The sequence below is a fragment of the Bison bison genome, unplaced genomic scaffold, assembly GCF_000754665.1.
Source record: "Bison bison bison isolate TAMUID 2011002044 unplaced genomic scaffold, Bison_UMD1.0 scf7180017864259, whole genome shotgun sequence".
Lineage (NCBI taxonomy): Eukaryota > Metazoa > Chordata > Mammalia > Artiodactyla > Bovidae > Bison > Bison bison.
The window spans coordinates 4,469,086-4,487,426 of NW_011494831.1; the positions used below are offsets into that span (position 1 = coordinate 4,469,086).

Here is an 18,341-nt window from a genome sequence, read left to right on the forward strand (position 1 = left end):
TTTATATACAGGAATCCAGCGATCTTATGCCTAATGCAGTTATTGGAGTCTTAGTTTTGCATTTACTCTTTCACTGATTATCAGGAGACCCAGGATCTAGCTTGGTTCTGTAGCGAACTGGCAGGGTGATCTTGGCCATGTCATTTAATCTCTCTAGGCCTGGGTTTCCTCTTTTTTCAAGAAAAGAAATAATCTCTAAAATTCTGTGACTTTCCCATGACTTAACTAAAAATACAGTAGATAGCACAAGTTTTCTCACCTCTAAAATGGGATTTATCAAACCTGCAAGGTTGTGTACAGACTCAAAGTATTCCATGTGCATGAAAGGAAAAAAATAGTAACTTTGGAGAAACCTGGTAGATACCACCTTTGCCAAGTAATCAAGGTTGATATCACCAGTAATAAAATGCATCAATATTAAGTACTCCCACGTCTGATTTGATGCTGCTGCTGATGAGAAGGGCATATAACCTCTGTGATATTCTTCCCCCCAAACCATAACCTCAGTCTAATCACATGAAAATCAGACAAATTCAAGTCAGGGACGTTCTGCAACATACCTGACAAGTACACTTCAAAAGTGCCAAGTTCAGGAGAGATTGGAACTGTCGGGGATTGGAGGACACCAAGGAGACGCAACAATTAAATGCAATGCAGATCAGATTCTGCAAAAGAAGGGGAAAAAAAAAAAAAACAACTGCATAGTGGGAACACTGAAAAAAATCTAAACATATCTTGTAGTTCAATTAATAGTACCTTACCAACATTCATTTCTGAGTTTTGATCATTGTACTGTGGTTATATAAGGTATAAACATTAAGGGAGGCTATTGAAGGGCATTTGGGAACTCTGTGCTGTCTTTGCAATCCTTTTGTATGTCTAAAATTAATTTAAAAGTTTTAAAAACTATATGAAGTAGCTAGCTCACAGTAGGCATGTAATGAGTGGTAAGTGTTCTAATTATAAATGAATTCATTAATTCCGACAGTGTTGAGTTAAATGTTGGTGGGAGACAGGGATACACAATCATTAACTGCCTTGTTGGTGTAACAGGAGTCATTCCAGCCACAGATACTGCATAACTTAGGCTGAAATGTGTTATAAAAACTAGTCCTTCATTCTTTTTTTTTTCTTCATTCTTGAAGAGGCTTCTAGGAATTGAAATTTGCAGCTGTTTACATGCTCATTGTCTGCTTTTGTTTGTGGGCTCAGATTGGATTTCTTACTGAGAGCCTGAGTTTCTACAGCTGTGTAGATGAATAAACCTTGAGTCTGGACCTGCTGATCTGATAGGGGTTTTATCCACAACCATTGGTAAAGCAAACTGAATTCCACCTTGCACTCTGTGCATTTGATATTCCCATCCTGCTATGACAAGAGGCTGATCTCCATCACACACCTGTCTTCATTACCCACAGATGGAGCTGGCTTAGACAGTTGAGGAAAGAAAGATCAACTGTGTGTGGCCTGGAGATGCTCCTCCCCCAGGGGCAAATCAGCCAAGATACTTTAATTGCATTGGCAAAGCAATAAGAAGCAGAAGAAATTTCTTCTCACACAGAGAAGTTTCATTCAACAGATATGCAACATGTGTTTATTAAGAGCCTTCTATAGGCTTAGGTGAAGTCTTCATCTGAGACTTCACCTTCATCTGAGGGTGAAGTCAGTCTTTTTGGAGGCTCTTTTAGTGCAGGCAGGTAGGCACACCACACCTCTGATTGGAGACTGTGACCACACAGTCCTGGGCAGACACACTCACTGTACACATGGAAGATGTTCAGTAGATGCTCATAAAGTGAAAGCTGATTTGTACCAATGTCATTCAACCTGGTTTAACCCCAAAATAGTATTAACTTTGGTTCATCTCTAACAATTGTCAACTACAAACTGGCACTTGCCACGGACACTTGCCATCTACAAGGTTTAAACCATGCGCTATTGCAGCTGCTGACGTTCAACACGCCATGAAAGGAGTTCAGGGTGGAGAGCAGAAATAAAGCACTGTGCTCCATTGGGGGAGGAGGGAAACTAGCAGAACAGGTCTTCAGATAGCTAGATATGTTCAGGAGCCAATTTTATGAGCCCAATTCTCATATCTCTTCATATCTAGAAAAGCACTAAAACCCTTCATGGTAACGACTGTTCCTCATGACTAGCAAAAGCTTTATGAGACTAGCATAAACCTTCTAGAAAAATATGCGCTTGATTGCATGTATTCTCCCTTCCAAAATCACATATATACTGACCCTCCCTGCCTCTTTGGAGCAGTGTCTCAGAGCTATCTGAGGTGATGTCTCTCCAGCTTTAGGCCTCATTTTGCCCAAATAAAAACTTAACTTGCAACTCTCACATTGTGCATTTTTTTTAAGTTGACACAATAACAACATTTATTATGTGCTTAAGACAATCCTGGCACTATTTTAAATGTTTTACACAATTTGCTTAATTTTTACAACAAGTCAATAACAGAATGACTACCATTATACCCATTTTATAGGCAAGAAGACTGAGACATCAGATGAAAGGAAGAAGTAACCTACTTAATCATGGAGAAGGGAATGACAACCAACCCCAGTATTCTTCCCTGGAAAATCCCACAGACAGAGGAGGCTGGCGTGCTACAGTCCATAGGGTCACAGAGATGGACATGACTGAGCGACTAACACACACACTCCACCTACAGCTGCACAGGCACAGCAAGAGAGCAGAAAGCCTAGACTGTGAACCCAGACATCAGCTTCACATGCTCCCTCCTCTGCTCTACTCTTCAAGAGTAGCAGTAAAGACCCTTGGGCTTTTCCTTGGAGGGATGGGAGAATGAGCTTATGGTTCCTACAAGCTGTAACTCCAGACCTAGGGCTCCTCAAAACTGCAACCCTGGTGATCATGAGCCTGGTAATTCTCCCTATTCCAGCTATCACTTCCCCACTTCTCTCATAGCCTCTAGCCTTGGGCTGATGAGGTGGTCACATGGGGACAGGTGGGACTGCAGTCTGGGACTAGATTCCACTCAGCCACACTTGGAATGTGGCCATCTCCTTACAACCTGGGTAGCAGCTACCATGAGCAGAAGACAAGGTGGAGGCCAGGCAGGCAGTTCCCTTCCCCAGAGCCGCTTGTGCCTGAAGCCACCTCTTTAGGTATCACATGCCAGGACTTGACAGCCAGCCTGGCTCAGTATCCAATTCCGACTTCTGACTCAGATGCCTAATGTGGCATGCCTGAATATGCTGTGCTCAGGTGCACTTTTTGTAAAGGATCTGGTTCCAGTGTTGATTTGGAGAGGTGGGGAGAGACAAGTGATGCCTAGGTCAAGAAGAGACAGGGATTTTCTCAGCTGAGAACTCTGCTGAGTGGCCTTTTCCACCCAAACGGTTTCACTGAACGCTGACATCAGAACATTCTAGAAGAGATACCAAATCAAGTCGAATAATGTTCTGATATCCTAGAATTTTCAAAAGTAAAAACCGTGTTCTTAAAAATGCTTAGAATATTCTCCTAGAATTCAGTATTTCACATCCACACTCGCTAGCTTTTCTCAATCTTGTTCTCCATTAATCTGGTGGCCAATAGTTTGGTAGTCCGCTGATTCAATACTGCATCTGCCATTCTTTGCTAATTTTCAGTTTCAACGTACTCAAATATTCCCCTTTCATTTCCTGATAACATCAGCACTTCATGGCAACACAGGGACATCCCTGACCAGGTCCTTCTCTCTCTATCACGCAGGCTAGCTGCACCACTACCCTCTCTATTGCTCTCATACTCATGATCTTTCTTCATGTCTATTTTTGGTCTTCCTGGCTCAAGCTTCTTTGGGCCACTGAAACATAACCCTCACTCTCTTTCTCTCCCTCTGGTATGTATGCTGCTGGTTGGAGCCCCCCAGGTAAAAACTGCTGCAGAAATCCTTTAGTGCTCCTTCCTCAGGAAAACTGATGGCTTCCGGACCACAGCTCAGTTTTTAAGCTGGACGACCTTCTGATGGGTTTTAAACTTCGAATTGGATGTGGACATTTTTCTTTCTGATGACAGAATCACTGGAACTTCCCCTTTGCAGTTGCTTCCTTTCCTTAAAGGTAGCTGAATCTTGCTGTCTTTAAAAACCTTTTCTTTCCAAATTTGCCTGCCATGCCGACCGTCATTAGCGCCTCTGTGGCCCCACGGACAGGGGCTGAGCCCAGGTCCCCAGGGCCCATCGCCCAGGCAGCCCAGGACAAGGGCACCGAGGCAGGGAGTGGAAACCCAAGTGGCATCTACTCAGCCATCATCAGCCGCAATTTTCCCATTATTGGGGTGAAAGAGAAGACATTCGAGCAGCTTCACAAGAAATGTCTGGAAAAGAAGGTTCTTTTTGTGGATCCTGAGTTCCCACCGGACGAGACCTCCCTGTTTTACAGCCAGAAGTTCCCCATCCAGTTCGTCTGGAAGAGACCTCCGGTGAGTAGCTGACTGCTTGCTGCTTGGGTTTTTTTCCCTCAGAGAAAACCTCCTACTCAGCACCTCCCCACAGCACAGCTCATGGAGGCACAGGGCACTGGGTGGAGGATCCTGGAGCAGCTCCATGGGGCTCTGTCCTCAGGGGAGGAGGGCTCATTCTCACTCCTTGCTCTCTTTCTGAAAAAAATCTTTGTTTTTTTACAAAAGCAATTGGAACTCAATTTAATTCACCCTATAAAAAGGAAATATTCCTTTCCCAGAACAAATTCCAAACTAGAATATCCAAACAACTTCCAAAATTCTGACCTGGAGAGGAGTCCAGATCTACTCTCTGTTGAGTGGCTGCATCTTATTAAGATTTTTTTCACTCTCTCATGGGAGGGTGAAAATTGTGATGTTCATTTTAGTTTGCCAGTGGCCATGTTTTTCTGAAATACAGTCCTGAAAAGAGGAAAGTGGCAGCGAAGACTACTTTTTCGAGCACAAAATGTTAGGATTAGAAGAAGACCTAGCCATCATTTGTCCTCACCTCCTGAATGAGGAAATAAAGACACACCACAGCAAAGCCTATTCAGGACACGCATGACAGCCTGGATGAAAACCTTTTCTTAACGGCTGTTCCAGCCTCTGACTTCCATGTATAGCGATCTACCAGAAGGCAAGTCACATTTCCCAGGCTTCCTTCTCTGATCACACCTCTGGCATGACCCTTTCTTTAATTCAATAAATATTTTTGAATGTCTTCTAGAGCCAGAAGCCAGGCAAGCAACTGAGGAGTCAGTGTAAATAAGAAAAACAAAAATTCCTGCCCACCTGCAGCCAAGAGTCCTGAGGGCAAGACATGCTTTGAACAAGACAGATGAATTTCAGGAGACAACGTTCAGGGTGCCATGGGATCAGAAGGCAAGGAGAGTTAACCTAGGCCAGAGAGAGAGAGAGCCCCTCCTGAGGAACTCATGTTATCTGAGTGCTGTTTTTTAGCTTCATCAGGTTAAACTGGATAAACCTCGCTGTAGTGTGTCTTTATTTCCTCATACAGAAGGTGAGGACAAATGATGGCTGGGGCTTCTCCTTCTAATCCTAACATTTTGTGCTTGAAAAAGTAATCTTCGCTGCCACTCTCCTCTTTCCAGGGCTCTGTATTTCGGAACCACATGGCCACTGGCAAACTAAAAAGAAGCACTGGGGCCCGGTGCTATTCATGAGCCATGTGTTTCATTTTAACCTGAGATGAAATAGCCAGCAACCCTGCCTTCACGCTGTGTGTTCCATAAGGGCCCCACTCCCCACCTACCGGTTCTGTGGTCAGGTCCATGACTGTCTTGAGGGCCCTCGGTTTAGAAGAGAGAATTGGAAAGGACTTCATTCCCCAACCCAGTCACTGCCCTGCTGCCAGGGCACAGGGACACATCACATCCCTGCTGAAATACCTTCAACCACACCGCTCTCCCTACCCCCGCCCACAGGCCTTGAGATCAAACTCCCTACCTGGGGGATTGCCTCTCCTCCAGCCAGCCCGGCCTCCCTGTCCATCTCTCCTTCACCCTCTCCCCTGGACCCTGACACACATAGCTGCTCTGTTGTCCCAAGTCTTCTCATACCTCTCAGCCTTTGCTCCTGCTGTCTGCCTGCCATGCCCTTCTTGTTTTTATCTGCTTTGTTCTTCCTTACCCTCGCTGTGAAAGGGTATATACCTGTGAAAGGGTATATACCTTATACCTCGCTCAGGTATCACTTCCTTCCAGCTTTCTCACGGCCTTTCCCATCAGCTGACAGGGGGAGCATTCTCATTCCTCTTCGGAGCCCCTCACCCAGCAAAGCACCGGGCCCACAGTAGGCACTCAGCTGCTGGTGGTCAATGAAAGCCCACATCACAGAGCATTGACCTCTAAGAGGGGACAGTCCTGTGCTCCAACCTAATCATTCCTAAAAGCCTTTTCTAACGGTACTGCAGAGACAAAAACCCAAAAAAACTTACAAATACTGCTTTTAGTGAAATTGTTGGTGGATTTTAGCCTTAAAACTTAGACCTACACATTAATAAACATGCTTTAAATGGGTCTGTTATGCTCTAGGCCCTAGATGGGTCCCGAAACAAACTGTCATTGTCAGTGTGAAAGGAAGGCCATGAGAAGCCTTGTCCTAAATTGTGCTCCCACCACCACCACCCCCCCAAGTCTGGAACTTTGTACTGTTTCTAAAGGTCCAGATAGCAAAGCCCACTCTCTGTTAAAATGTCCCTATTTCCTCTGAGGTTAAGTTTTGGGGAACGCTGCCTCTTGGGTTCATTGGTATAAGCTAGAATACAGAATTAGAGATGGTAAGCCTTGGAATATCTTGGAGATGTGGTCCATCCAGCCCCTTCACCTACAGGTGATGTGATTAAGGTCCAGAAAGGGCATATGACTTATCTACAGTCACACAGCAATGAGACTGAGACTGAACTACTGCGTTGACTCGAACTTTCTGAAATGTAAAGCACTTCTTGGAGACATAGTTTTCCGTGCATCTCATAGATGTAGTGACCTTTGTCAGGCTCATACAGTCTGAAAAGAGGACTATATCCTATGAGAGGCCCTTCTTGCTTTTACTATCAAAAGCACAGAGTCAGTCAACACCAATCTGAATTTTTATTCACAATCAAGTATTGCTTATTACAATCAGGTGGTGATGATGATGATAAAGGGAGAATTCCTCATGACAAACTATGATTCTAGTTAAGATAAACGGCTGAACATCAACCTTTTCCACTTGAAGAGAGACACAGGCCACGCACCCTCCTCCGATCTCTCCTCACCTGCACCAGGCACAGCCTCACTGCCTTTCCCCCTCTAATAGAGAGCATCACACATTGAGTTTCCAAACCAAACAATCTGATTCCTTCACGCTTTACTTACAGCGTCTATTTCTAGGATCAGAAAGCAACCAAACCTTACACCACTTCCCAATTGTTAAGCCAAATTTTCTTGATGACAAACCCCCGGGCAGAGAAGAGTGGTTCTAGAAAGGGCTTCTGGGAGACTGATGACTCTTGCCCAGTATCACTGGGGACAGGTGTGGGGTGAAACCCGTGTTCCATTCCACACTGTGGGGGCTGCGGTCATACAACATTCCTGGCCTCTCTCCTCCCCTGGGGTGGGGCAAGCGGGGAGGGTGGGTTCGTAAAGAGAACACGACCTGTGAAGCCCAACATTTTCCTTTCTTTTTCCTCCTGGGAACAAGCTACCTGCTGTTCCTTGTGGCAAGTTTCCCAAAGGCAGGTCCCTGAGGGGAGTCCTCAGACTCCCTGAGACTCATACATACTGGCAAATAGTATAATCACAATTAACCCTAAGAACTCAACACAACGATAACTATTCTAAGTGCTTCCACATGTTAACTGATTTTATCTTCACAACAACCCGGAGAGGTGAGTACTATTATTGTTCCCAGGCATTCTGGCTATAGAAACTCAACTCTTAGCAACAAAATCTATCTAATTGTGGGCTTTAGAAGCCAAGATCAGACTTATGAACAATATATGTAGCATTTTCGACTCCCACCTGCCTTACACATTTGTCTCATTTATCCATTGGTTCAAAACTCAGGCACAGAAGTGGGGTGTCATTTACTGGGTTCTCCACAAGCCACAAAAGGAATTGGGCAGTGTCTAAGGGGTTTGGGGCCCTGGAAGCAGCAGCCCCTGTGAGCTAGAGGTAGAATGGCAGAGTGGCTAAGAGCCCAGTCCTGACCTGAGGTCAGATTCTGATACATAACACTTGGGTAATCTTGACCACGTACTCTTCTCTTTGCCTGTCACAAGTTCCCCCATCAGAAAATGAGGAATAATCCTAATAAAAGGACCCATCTCACAACATTGTTGTGAAGATTGCATTAATCCATACCAAAGACTTACAGGTGCCTGGCACGTGGGGGAGTGCCCATGGACTTAAAATGCTCCCAATATGACTAGATGTGCAGCCTCTAAAAAGGGCAATGCCAGAAACATCTTTCCAGCTTCATCTGTGTCTCGAGCAACAAGATACTAGTCACGGTAATGTATTTGAGTACTTTGTCCCTGATCTAAATGAAGTGGTCTGACTACTGTGAGGATTTATGTGTGAACCATCTCCTGTGGGCAGGTAACTGCTTGTCCTTTTGGGCAATTCCAATCATCCCCCATCAAATACAAAAGTGCGTTTGATTGTGAAATGTGAGTGCATCATGGGAGTGTGAAGGTGACCACATAATGGGGGATCACAATGCCCTGGGGAACATGGCTGCTCACTCAGCGACTGGCTCTAACAACCTCGGGACTAAGGAGGCGAGCAAATGTTCCCATTTCCCCATCTGCTTTTGCCTTGTGCATTCCACGTTATTTCTCCACACTCTCCTGCAATCACTGTTAAAATCAGGGACAACTTAAATCCCTTTTGCTTTTGGAGGGGAGAGGCGTGAGGGGCCAGCTGCAAGACCTGTGCATTTGGTGTCCTCCTTACCCTTGGGAATGTGGGATCCCCAAATCACTCCACAGTGACCCAGAGGCCTATGAGGGAATTCTCCCTTGGGAAGCAGCGTCTCCCTTCCTGGTACCTCTGCCCTTCCTGGTGCCTCTGCCCTTCCCTCCATAGGCAAGTTGACTCACATCCTCTTGTGGCTTAGGGCACAGGGGTTCCGTGTGGTGCAGACCCTCCAAGTCAGCTCAGCTCACTAAGGCCTCCAGCAACAGGGACTGGCAACATGTTCCTGAGCCTCCCTTGTCTCTGACCCTAGACAGAGTTTCCTTTCAGTAAATTCTGTCTCATTCCAGCCCCACCCTAACCTGGATCCCAGAGAAGGAGGGGTCAACTCTATTTGGGAGCCAGGTTAAGTCAGACTTCAGGTTAAACTGCACTTGATGGATTCAGTCTCAGTGTCTCTTGGCTCTGCCAGGAGTGGTTATAGTGTATTTGGGCCTCCCATTCACAGCTGAGGTCAAAACTGCATCATTGACATACTGCTATTACTCTTCAGTTACTCTTCAAGTCTGACTTTTTGAGACCCCATGGACTGAAGCCCACCAGGCTCCTCTATCCATGGGACTTCCCAGGCAAGAATATTGAGTGGGTTGCCATTTCCTTTTCCAGGGGATCTCCCCAACCCAGGGATCAGATCTGTGTCTCCTGCTTGGCAGGCAGATTCTTTACCGTCTGAGCCACCAGGGAACCCCTTGTTGATATACAGCCACCTCTAATTCATCCCTTCAGCTCTTCCCCTAGGAAATCTGTTTTCCCTTCCTCCTCTGCCCTCTAAGCTCCTAGGGCTGACAGCTGGGACTCTGCATTTTCCCTGAGCCACTTTCTGCTCAGCTTTCTTTGTTTTCACTGGCTCTTGGGAGTTGGGGAAATTAACCACCTTTTCCTGATCTCCAGATCTAGTGTTCTATAATTTGCTGGCAGTAGCTGGGCCTCTAGCCATAGGCTGTCCAATTACCTTTTCCTCTCACGTCCTGTTCCCATGCCATCCATTCAGGGCCCGACCCTTTGCCAGTTCAGAGCTGGGTCTCAGCTTCACCCACCTGTCTCTAGTGTATGCCTTCCCTCTAACCTGTTATTATTATTACAGCCCATATCTAGTTGTGCTTTGCCCTGTTATTCTAACCTGGCTGTCAGCCTTGCTCTTCTGCTTCCTTGGGTCAGCTAGTTCCCTCTGCCTAGACCTGAGGAAACTTCTTTCCCAGACAGACAGAAGTCCCTTTGTACTCTGAACAGGCAACTTTGTCTCTTTATAGTTCCAAACCTGGAAATTTCTTGAATTACACTCTTTTTAAGGATAGAGTTTAGATAAGTTTTCCATGCTGTAATTTATCATGAACTGTCTTTCACCAAGTCTAGAAGATTCTGATGCTGGTACTTTCTTGATCTTATCAGAGGGTATCCCTGGAAGGTCACAATCACCACCCAGCTGAATGCAATTGAAGGAAGTTTCTAATGTAAGATGTGTAACAATTTCAGGAATATTAAAATATGAGGGGGGAAAAAGTGCCTTTAGAATGGAGAAATAAGACAAATAAGACCCCTTTTCTCCTAAACTCAGAGTTCTGCCATCCCCTTCATACTCCTCTTCCCAAACCATTTCTTTCTCCTGGGCTCCTATCTGCCTGAATCCAACCCCTGAAGCTGGACTTTGCTGCTGTCTGTCTGACCTGGTCCCCTGCCCCTTCCCAAGTCCCCACTATCCAGGCAGAACTAACTTCTCCCTGTCCCAAGTTGTTACACCAGACAAAATTTTAAAATAAAATAGGACTTCCCTGGTGGTCTAGTGGGCTTCCCTGGTAGTTCAGCTGGTAAAGAATCCTCCGGCAATGCGGGAGACCTGGGTTTGATCCCTGGGCTGGGAAGATCCCCTGGAGAAGGGAAAGGCTACCCACTCCAGTATTCTGGCCTGGAGAATGCTATGAACTGTGGTCCACTAGTTAGGGATCCACGCTTCCAATGCAGGGGGGCAAGGGTTCAATCCCTGGTTGGGGAACTAAAATCCTACATGCTGCATGGAACAGTCAAAAACGAAACTAAAATAAATCATTACATTCTCCAGGTTAGGTCTTATTACCACAAAATTATCTTTGATATTTTATACATGTTTATCCAAATGTGCTTTTATATGTCAATCCTCAGCATGGTGGAATCTTCAGCTTCTCTCTTCAAGAGGAAAACACCCAAGAAAAATGTAGGAAGATTCTTGTAATCACAGGAAGATAGCTGGACATGGTTGTTTTCTGGGGGAGAAAAAGAAAAAAAAAAATGCTGATTTACTTACAAGAGAAAGGAGAGCTAGAACAGAAAACAAAATGGGGTGGGGGAAGCAACAAGGTAGGAGGCTTCATCTGCCAGGGTCAGACCCGCCTTGACCTGAACCTCAAAGATCCCTTTATTGATGAGCTTGTGAAATGCTAGAGGCAAGTATGTGACTTTCCTCAGTAAAGGATGGAAGTTAGTGTTTAGATTTTCACAGGCTGGATTGGGCAGCACACCTGCAAATCAGAATGTGGAAAGCACAGGAATGGGGAAAGGAGAGAAGCATGAAGAAGCAAGTGGGGGCAAGGAGGGCCTGACCTCTCAGAGGCTGTGAATGGGGGTTCAAGATCTCCAAGGAACCACGAGGCCTCAGCTCACACCTGGGAAGCATTCTACTTTTTTAAAAAAGCTGACACTTCTTTACCATTTTCATCCAAACTTCAGATTTAAATAATCACGATAGAACTTTTAGAAGTGTACTGTATACCCCCAGAGCACCAGGAATATATAGTATATATTATACAGGAGTATAAAAACTGCTATAAAAAACTCATTATAAATCATAGAATTGAAAATGTTTGGAAACTACTGCTTTCCACCACTCCAGATAGAGGGGCTCCTTTCCTGATGTTAAGGTTTTGAAGGCAAAACGAAGTCCCCATCTCCTTCCTGCATTAACCTTTCACAGTCTGAAAGTTCATGCTTATTTCCAGCCAGAACTTTTCCGGCCACAATTTTAGCACATTATATCCAGCTCTGACCCAGCAGACAGTGAAACAGAGTCATCTGGTTTCCTCTATATTGTAATTCTCCCTATTTGTGAATAATGCCATCCTTCCTTTAGTTGCTTCAGATCAAATCGCCATTCCTCTGACTCTAAAGGAAGTGGTTTTTCCCTCCCTGGAGATGTCAATGCTGTGATCCAGGATTAGTTGACCCTTAGGACTTCTTTATTTGTGAATTCACCTACTCATTGAAATTTATTTGTAACCCCTAAGTCAATATCCATAAGGCTCCTTCAGTCATTTGCTGACATGTGTAGGGCAGTGAAAAATTTGTCTCCCTCCATACACGTTCCTAACTGAAGTCAGACAAGGTGACCCTCTGCCTGCTAGTTTCAGCTCTCAGACTGTAAACAAGAGTCCTTCTCATAGTTTGTTTGGTGTTACATTTGGTCACATTTCAGTACTTTTTATTGCTGATATCTCTTTTAAAATGCCCCCCAACGTGGTGTGCCAAAGTACTATTTAGTGTTCTAAAGTGCAAGAAGGCTGTGATGTGCCTTAAGGAGAAAATACGTGTATTAGATAAGCTTCATTCAGGCATGAGCTATGGTGCTGTCAGTTCAATGTTAATGAATTAATAACACATATTAAATAAGGTGTCTTTAAACAGAAATACACATAAAATAAGGTTGTATATTGATGGGTTGATGAAAATCTTGTGATCAGAGACTCCCAGGAATCTAATACTGTATTTCCATCTTCCATCCATATTCATTAACTGAACATTCACAGTGAGTTTATAGAACCTAACTACCATGAATAATAATGAGAATCAACTCTCTTCCTATGTTCTCCCTATTCCTGAGGATCACAGCTTGAAATAATACCCTATGAACAGTGTGATCAATAGGAAACACTGCAACATATTTTAATCCATTGCAGTTGTTATTCTTTTTGATGTTCAAATTGTCCCATCTTCAGACAGTGTTGCCTGTTATCACTTGACATGACACCATTCATCTTCAACTGCTTCCTTGTTTTCTGGCCACAACAAAAAGTCCCAGGCTCGTCTTGTACATTCTTGCTCTAGAACCTGGAATGAATCATTTCTTTAAGGAGCCTGGTTCCTTTTAGTCTGAACTGGAGTTGAAAAAAAGGAGTGAAATGTAGAACACAGCTGACCGTTGACTTCCTAGGACCCAGGGCTTGCCCTTTACATCAGCACCCCGGATTTGGAAGCTTTCTGACAACCTGTGGGGACACTGTAGGTCTCTTGCTCTAATGACTGCTGCCACTGCCCATCACTGCTAAAATTAACACTGTACCCTGTGTGACTTCCTTACTGAGGAGTGGGGGAGTGGGGGGTGGGGGGAGTCACATGACCTGAGTTACTCAATTCTGAAAGGAAGAAATCCTAGTTTGGCACGAAATAAATTTATTCCATTCCAGTGTGAGAAGAGAGGGAAGATGCAGAGTCATAGGGACGCTGAGGCTGTGTGCAGTGAGCGCTCTGTCCCTGTGCAGCTGCTTCTCTCAGGATTAGTATCTTTCCAGTGAACCTGGCTGGGAGGAGGTCTTCTTGTAATCTGTTTTAGTGTCATCACCTGTCAGACAGTTTAGAGAGAAGTTGCATCACTGGACTAGCCACAAAGAGGAAGCGCTGGGGACATGGTGCAGAATGGTTAAGTCAGACGGATTTAGAAGCAAACAGACCTGGTCGGAACCCTGACTCTGTCCCTAGCAAGTCACATAAAGTTTCCAAGCTTTTAGTTTCTTTTCTATAATGCAGATAGTGATACTCTAATCAAATGGCTGTTCTGAGCCAGTATCCATAAAGTCCAAGTAGGTGCTCAAGGTAAGCCAGCAATTACTATCGGGATAGGCAGCAAAGGGAGTGCACATGCTTTCGAGTCAAAGAAACTTCATTCATATCCCAGCTCCACCTCTTACCAGTGTGACCTCAGGCAAGTAAGTTACTGACCTTTCCCAGGGCTTGATTTCCTCACCTGTGAAAAGAAAATCAAAGTTCCTACTTTCTTAGAGTTGTTGTAAGAATTAAATGAGATACTGTATATGACTTGCTTAGCATAATGAATCAAGAAGTACTGATGACGGTAATTGAAAGTCAAAATGAGATACCCAATTGAGAGTCAGCCCTCTCTATAAGCAGAAAATCAGTCATCACAGTGCCATCCTGGAGTGCAGATGGGGGCCATGAGTTTCATTGAAAGTGACAATCCTATAAATAACTTTCAGGACTGCTTCCCATTATATCCCATAAGACAGCAGCTTTTCCCAGAAGTCATAATACGGACAGGACTCTAGACATCATAGGAGGAATAAGTTGAAATAACTCAGCAGTATTATGCTGCAAATGGGAGGGACAGAGACAGAAATAGCCAAGAAATGTATGAGAAGACGCATTTTGTTGATTATGAACAAGGAAGAGAATTGTTCATAACTCATGTAGTTCTTGAGCATTTGTTGTCTTTATTGTTTTTGTTGTTGTTTGGTTGCTCAGTCATGTCCAATTTTTTTGGACAATATGGACGGCAGCACACCAGGTTTCCCTGTCCATCACCAATTCCTGGAGCTTGCTCAGACTCATGTCCATTGAGTCAGTGATGCCATCTAACCATCTGATTCTCTGTTGTCCCCTTCTCCTCCTGCCTTCAGTCTTTCCCAGCATTAGGGTCTTTTCTAAGGACTCAGTTCTTCACATCAGGTAGCCAACTTCAGCATCAGTCCTTTCAATGAATATTCAGGGCTGATTTCCTTTAGGATTAACTGGTTTGACCTCCTTGCAGTCCAAGGGACTCTCAAGAGTCTTCTCCAACACTACATTTCAGAAGCATCAGTTCTTTGGTGCTCAGCTTTCTTTATGGTCCAAGTCTCACATCCACACATGACTACTGGAAAAACCATAGCTTTGAATAGACAAACCTTTGTTAGCAAAGTAGTGTCTGCTTTTTAATATGCTGTCTAGGTTGGTCATAGCTTTTCTTCCAAGGAGCAAGCATATTTTAATTTGAGGCTGCATCCACTATGGACACCTTTGTAGTGATGCTTCTAAGGCCCACATGACTTTGCATTCCAGGATGTCTGGCTCTAGATGAGTGATCACACCATTGTGGTTATCTGAGTCATGAAGATCTTTTTTTGTATATCTTCTGTGTATTCTTGCCACCACTTCTTAATATCTTCTTCTGTTAGGTCCATACCATTTCTGTCCTTTATTGTGCCCATCTTTGCATGAAATGTTCCCTTGGTATCTCTAATTTTCTTGAAGAGATCTCTAGTCTTTCCCATCCTATCGTTTTCCTCTATTTCTTTGTATTGTTTACTGAAGAAGGCTTTTTTTTCTCTCTCCTTGCTATTCTTTGAAACTTTGCATTCAGATGGGTATATCTTTCCTTTTCTCCTTTGCCTTTCACGTCTCTTTTCTTCTCAGCTATTTGTTGTCTCTTCTCAGAAAACCATTTTGCCTTTTGCATTTCTTTTTCTTTGGGATGGTTTTGATCACCACCTTCTGTACAATGTTATGAACCTCCGTCCTTAGTTCTTCAGGCACTCTATCAGATCTAATCCTGTGCGTCTATTTGTCACTTCCACTGTATAATTGTAAGGGATTTGACTTAGATCATACCTGAATGGTCTAGTGGTTTTCCCTACTTTCTTCAATTTAAGTCTGAATTTTGAGATTAGCTAAGAGGAAAATATTTACCCAATTATACTAAAGTAAATACTGATTTTTAATTTCTCTAAAATTTATGATGTTATCTTGGGAAGACAATGGGCAGAGCATAATGTGAGAAACTTAAACTTCATTCCCCCAAGTAGGAACTCTATTGATACTTTCTAAAGATAGTAAATTAAAAAGTAATAGTACAAGCATATTATTTAAAAATATAGAGGTAAATACCAGGAAAAAGTAGTTAAAAGAATTAAAAGTGGCTGCCTCTGAGGTGAGGGATTTGTGGGGCAAGAGATTGCTCTTCCTCTAGATAACTTTTGTTTGATTTTTTAAAAACTTTATTCATGTATAAACCAAATAAAAATAAAATTATTTCTTAAAAAAAAATACTGACCTCAAAAAGTATTTTGAGGAAATTCCCAGGCAGTTCAGGATTAGGTCTTCAGGCTTCCACACTGCAGGGGGCACAGTTTTGATCTGTGGTCAGGGAATTAAGATCCCACATGCTGCTGAGCATGGACAAAAATAAAAAGTAATAACAATAAACTTAAAAATAATAAGTTTAAAAAATTAATTTCGAGCTATTATAGTATCCTGTAAAACTAATACCATAGTTTCAAACACTAGTGAACATAGAATCTCCCTGACCCCTTCCAAGAGGATCTGAATCCTTAGGTCTGGGGTAAGCCCTGGGAATCTGCACTCTTAACTGGCATCCCAGGTGATTCTGATGTAGGTAGTCCAAAGACCACACACTGAGAAACACGTAGTAGATGAAGACTGATGAGCCCGCACAAACGGACAGGGAGACGCGTCCTCCTGATGGACAGGCTGCCAGAACGGAGTTTCTCCCCGGGCCAGCTCCTTGTACACACACTCGAACTGCCCATTTGAGCATGGTGAAATGTGGAAAAAGCCGAGATTTCTTGTGAATGTAATTCTGACACACATTTATCCTCCTTCCGGGTCCACCACGTTCTCTGCCTCAAAGGTCTTGAACTCGGAACAGTGTGTGTCAGTTCACAGCCACTGGAACCCACTTTCACAGGGACTTTCATTCGAGGTCAAGCTACCTACCCTCTAGGCTCCGCTCACAGATTCGAGTCCTGAAATGGTCAGTCAAGGTCTTTGGGGGGATGGGGCAGGGACATCAGGAGAATGAAGGCTTCATTAACCTCAGACAATGGCCCGGAGCAGATTCCTCCTATGCATTCAGCAGCCTGTATAGGATTAGTGTATACAGCATGTTTCGAAGGCCCCATGCTATATCCCATTGGCCGCCAGTGTTAAAGGCCTGAATGCCTTTTGCTGAGGCAGGGTAAGCCTCTCTGTAACTGTATTTTCTCTTTTTAAAGAAAGAATCCCAGCAAGGCTGATGGAGGTGGCCTGAAGGTCTGTAGGCCTTGTGGCCTGTCCTGGGGCCGTCCCTGGCTCTCTTGCTCCCCTTGCCGGCTCCCTGTCTGACTGGCATGGCGTGGCCCCTTGACCATGGGCTTAGGGGCCTCCAGCCAAAGCTGCTGACTCTGACCACGGCCTTTCTCTGGGCTGTGTTCATTTGCATTGCACTGCTGAGGGTGGAGGAGCTATATAGGCTCCGGCCCATTCACGGGAGGATTAGGCCTGGACCGAGGGCGCAGCAGGAAAGAGGCCACAGCAAAGGCCCAGCTCCACTCCCTGAGCGGTCATCATGCCCTACCTGCTGCCAGGATTCTTCTGTGACCGTGTGATCCGTGAGAGGGACAGGAGAAACGGAGAGGGCACTGCCACACAGCCCATCAAGTATGAGGGGCAGGATTTTGTTGTTCTCAGACAACGGTGCCTGGCTCAGAAGTGCCTCTTTGAAGACCGTGTGTTCCCAGCAGGCATCCAATCCCTGGGCTCCCATGAGCTGAGCCAGAAAACCAAGATGAAGGCCATCGCGTGGAAAAGGCCAAAGGTAGGGATAGAAGGGACAGCTCCTGGGGACAGGAGATCAAGTGGTCCAGAGCCTGAGACCAAAGATCCTGGATCTGACCAAGTGGCTTATTAACATACTCCTGCTCCCAAATACTTTCCTGCTTCCTCCTGAAACTGGAGCTGTTATTTTCTATTCCTGAACTAAAGACTATTTAATACTTTATAAATGCCTGAGACTGTAAATATTTTTGAGAGAACTAATGCACTGACTTAAAGTCATAGTAAAACAGTAAGGAATCATTATCACATCTCTTCTCTAGAGCAGGTATTCTGGGGTGGGAAAGTGGAGTGGTGAACAGAATTAGGGCTCATAGTTACAAAAGGAGTTCCATGGAAGGTGGTGAAAAGTTGTGGAATAGGAGGCTGCAGGAGGCTGGAGACTTGTCTTCTTAACTGTTTGCCTAAGGCTGGTTCATTAGTGATATGTCACTTCTGTTTAAATAAAAAGGTCCATGCTGACCTGCCACACTCCTTACTGGGAAAAGCAGTTTGCTCTGCTGCTGGTGCTGCTAAGTCACTTCAGTCGTGTTCGACTCTGTGCGACCCCATAGATGGCAGCCCACCAGGCTCCCCCATCCCTGGGGTTCTCCAGGCAAGAACACTGGAGTGGGTTGCCATTTCCTTCTCCAACGCAGGAAAGTGAAAAGTGAAAGTGAAGTCGCTCAGTCGTGTCCGACTCTTAGCGACCCCATGAACTGCAGCCTACCAGGCTCCTCCGTCCACGGGATTTTCCAGGCAAGAGTACTGGAGTGGGGCGCCACTGCCTTCTCC

The 18,341-nt window shown here is 44.6% G+C and overlaps 1 protein-coding gene across 1 annotated transcript in view; it reads left to right on the forward strand.

Moving 5' to 3' along the window:
• The first annotated feature begins 3,815 nt into the window (after positions 1 to 3,815).
• The window catches only part of CAPN3 (calpain 3, (p94)), a 56,811-nt gene continuing 42,285 nt past the window's right edge, over positions 3,816 to 18,341 (forward strand). The window contains exon 1 of the mRNA XM_010848013.1: positions 3,816 to 4,440. Coding sequence (XP_010846315.1) covers positions 4,132 to 4,440 — 309 coding nt within the window. The 5' untranslated portion in view covers positions 3,816 to 4,131. The remainder of the gene's footprint in view (positions 4,441 to 18,341) is intronic.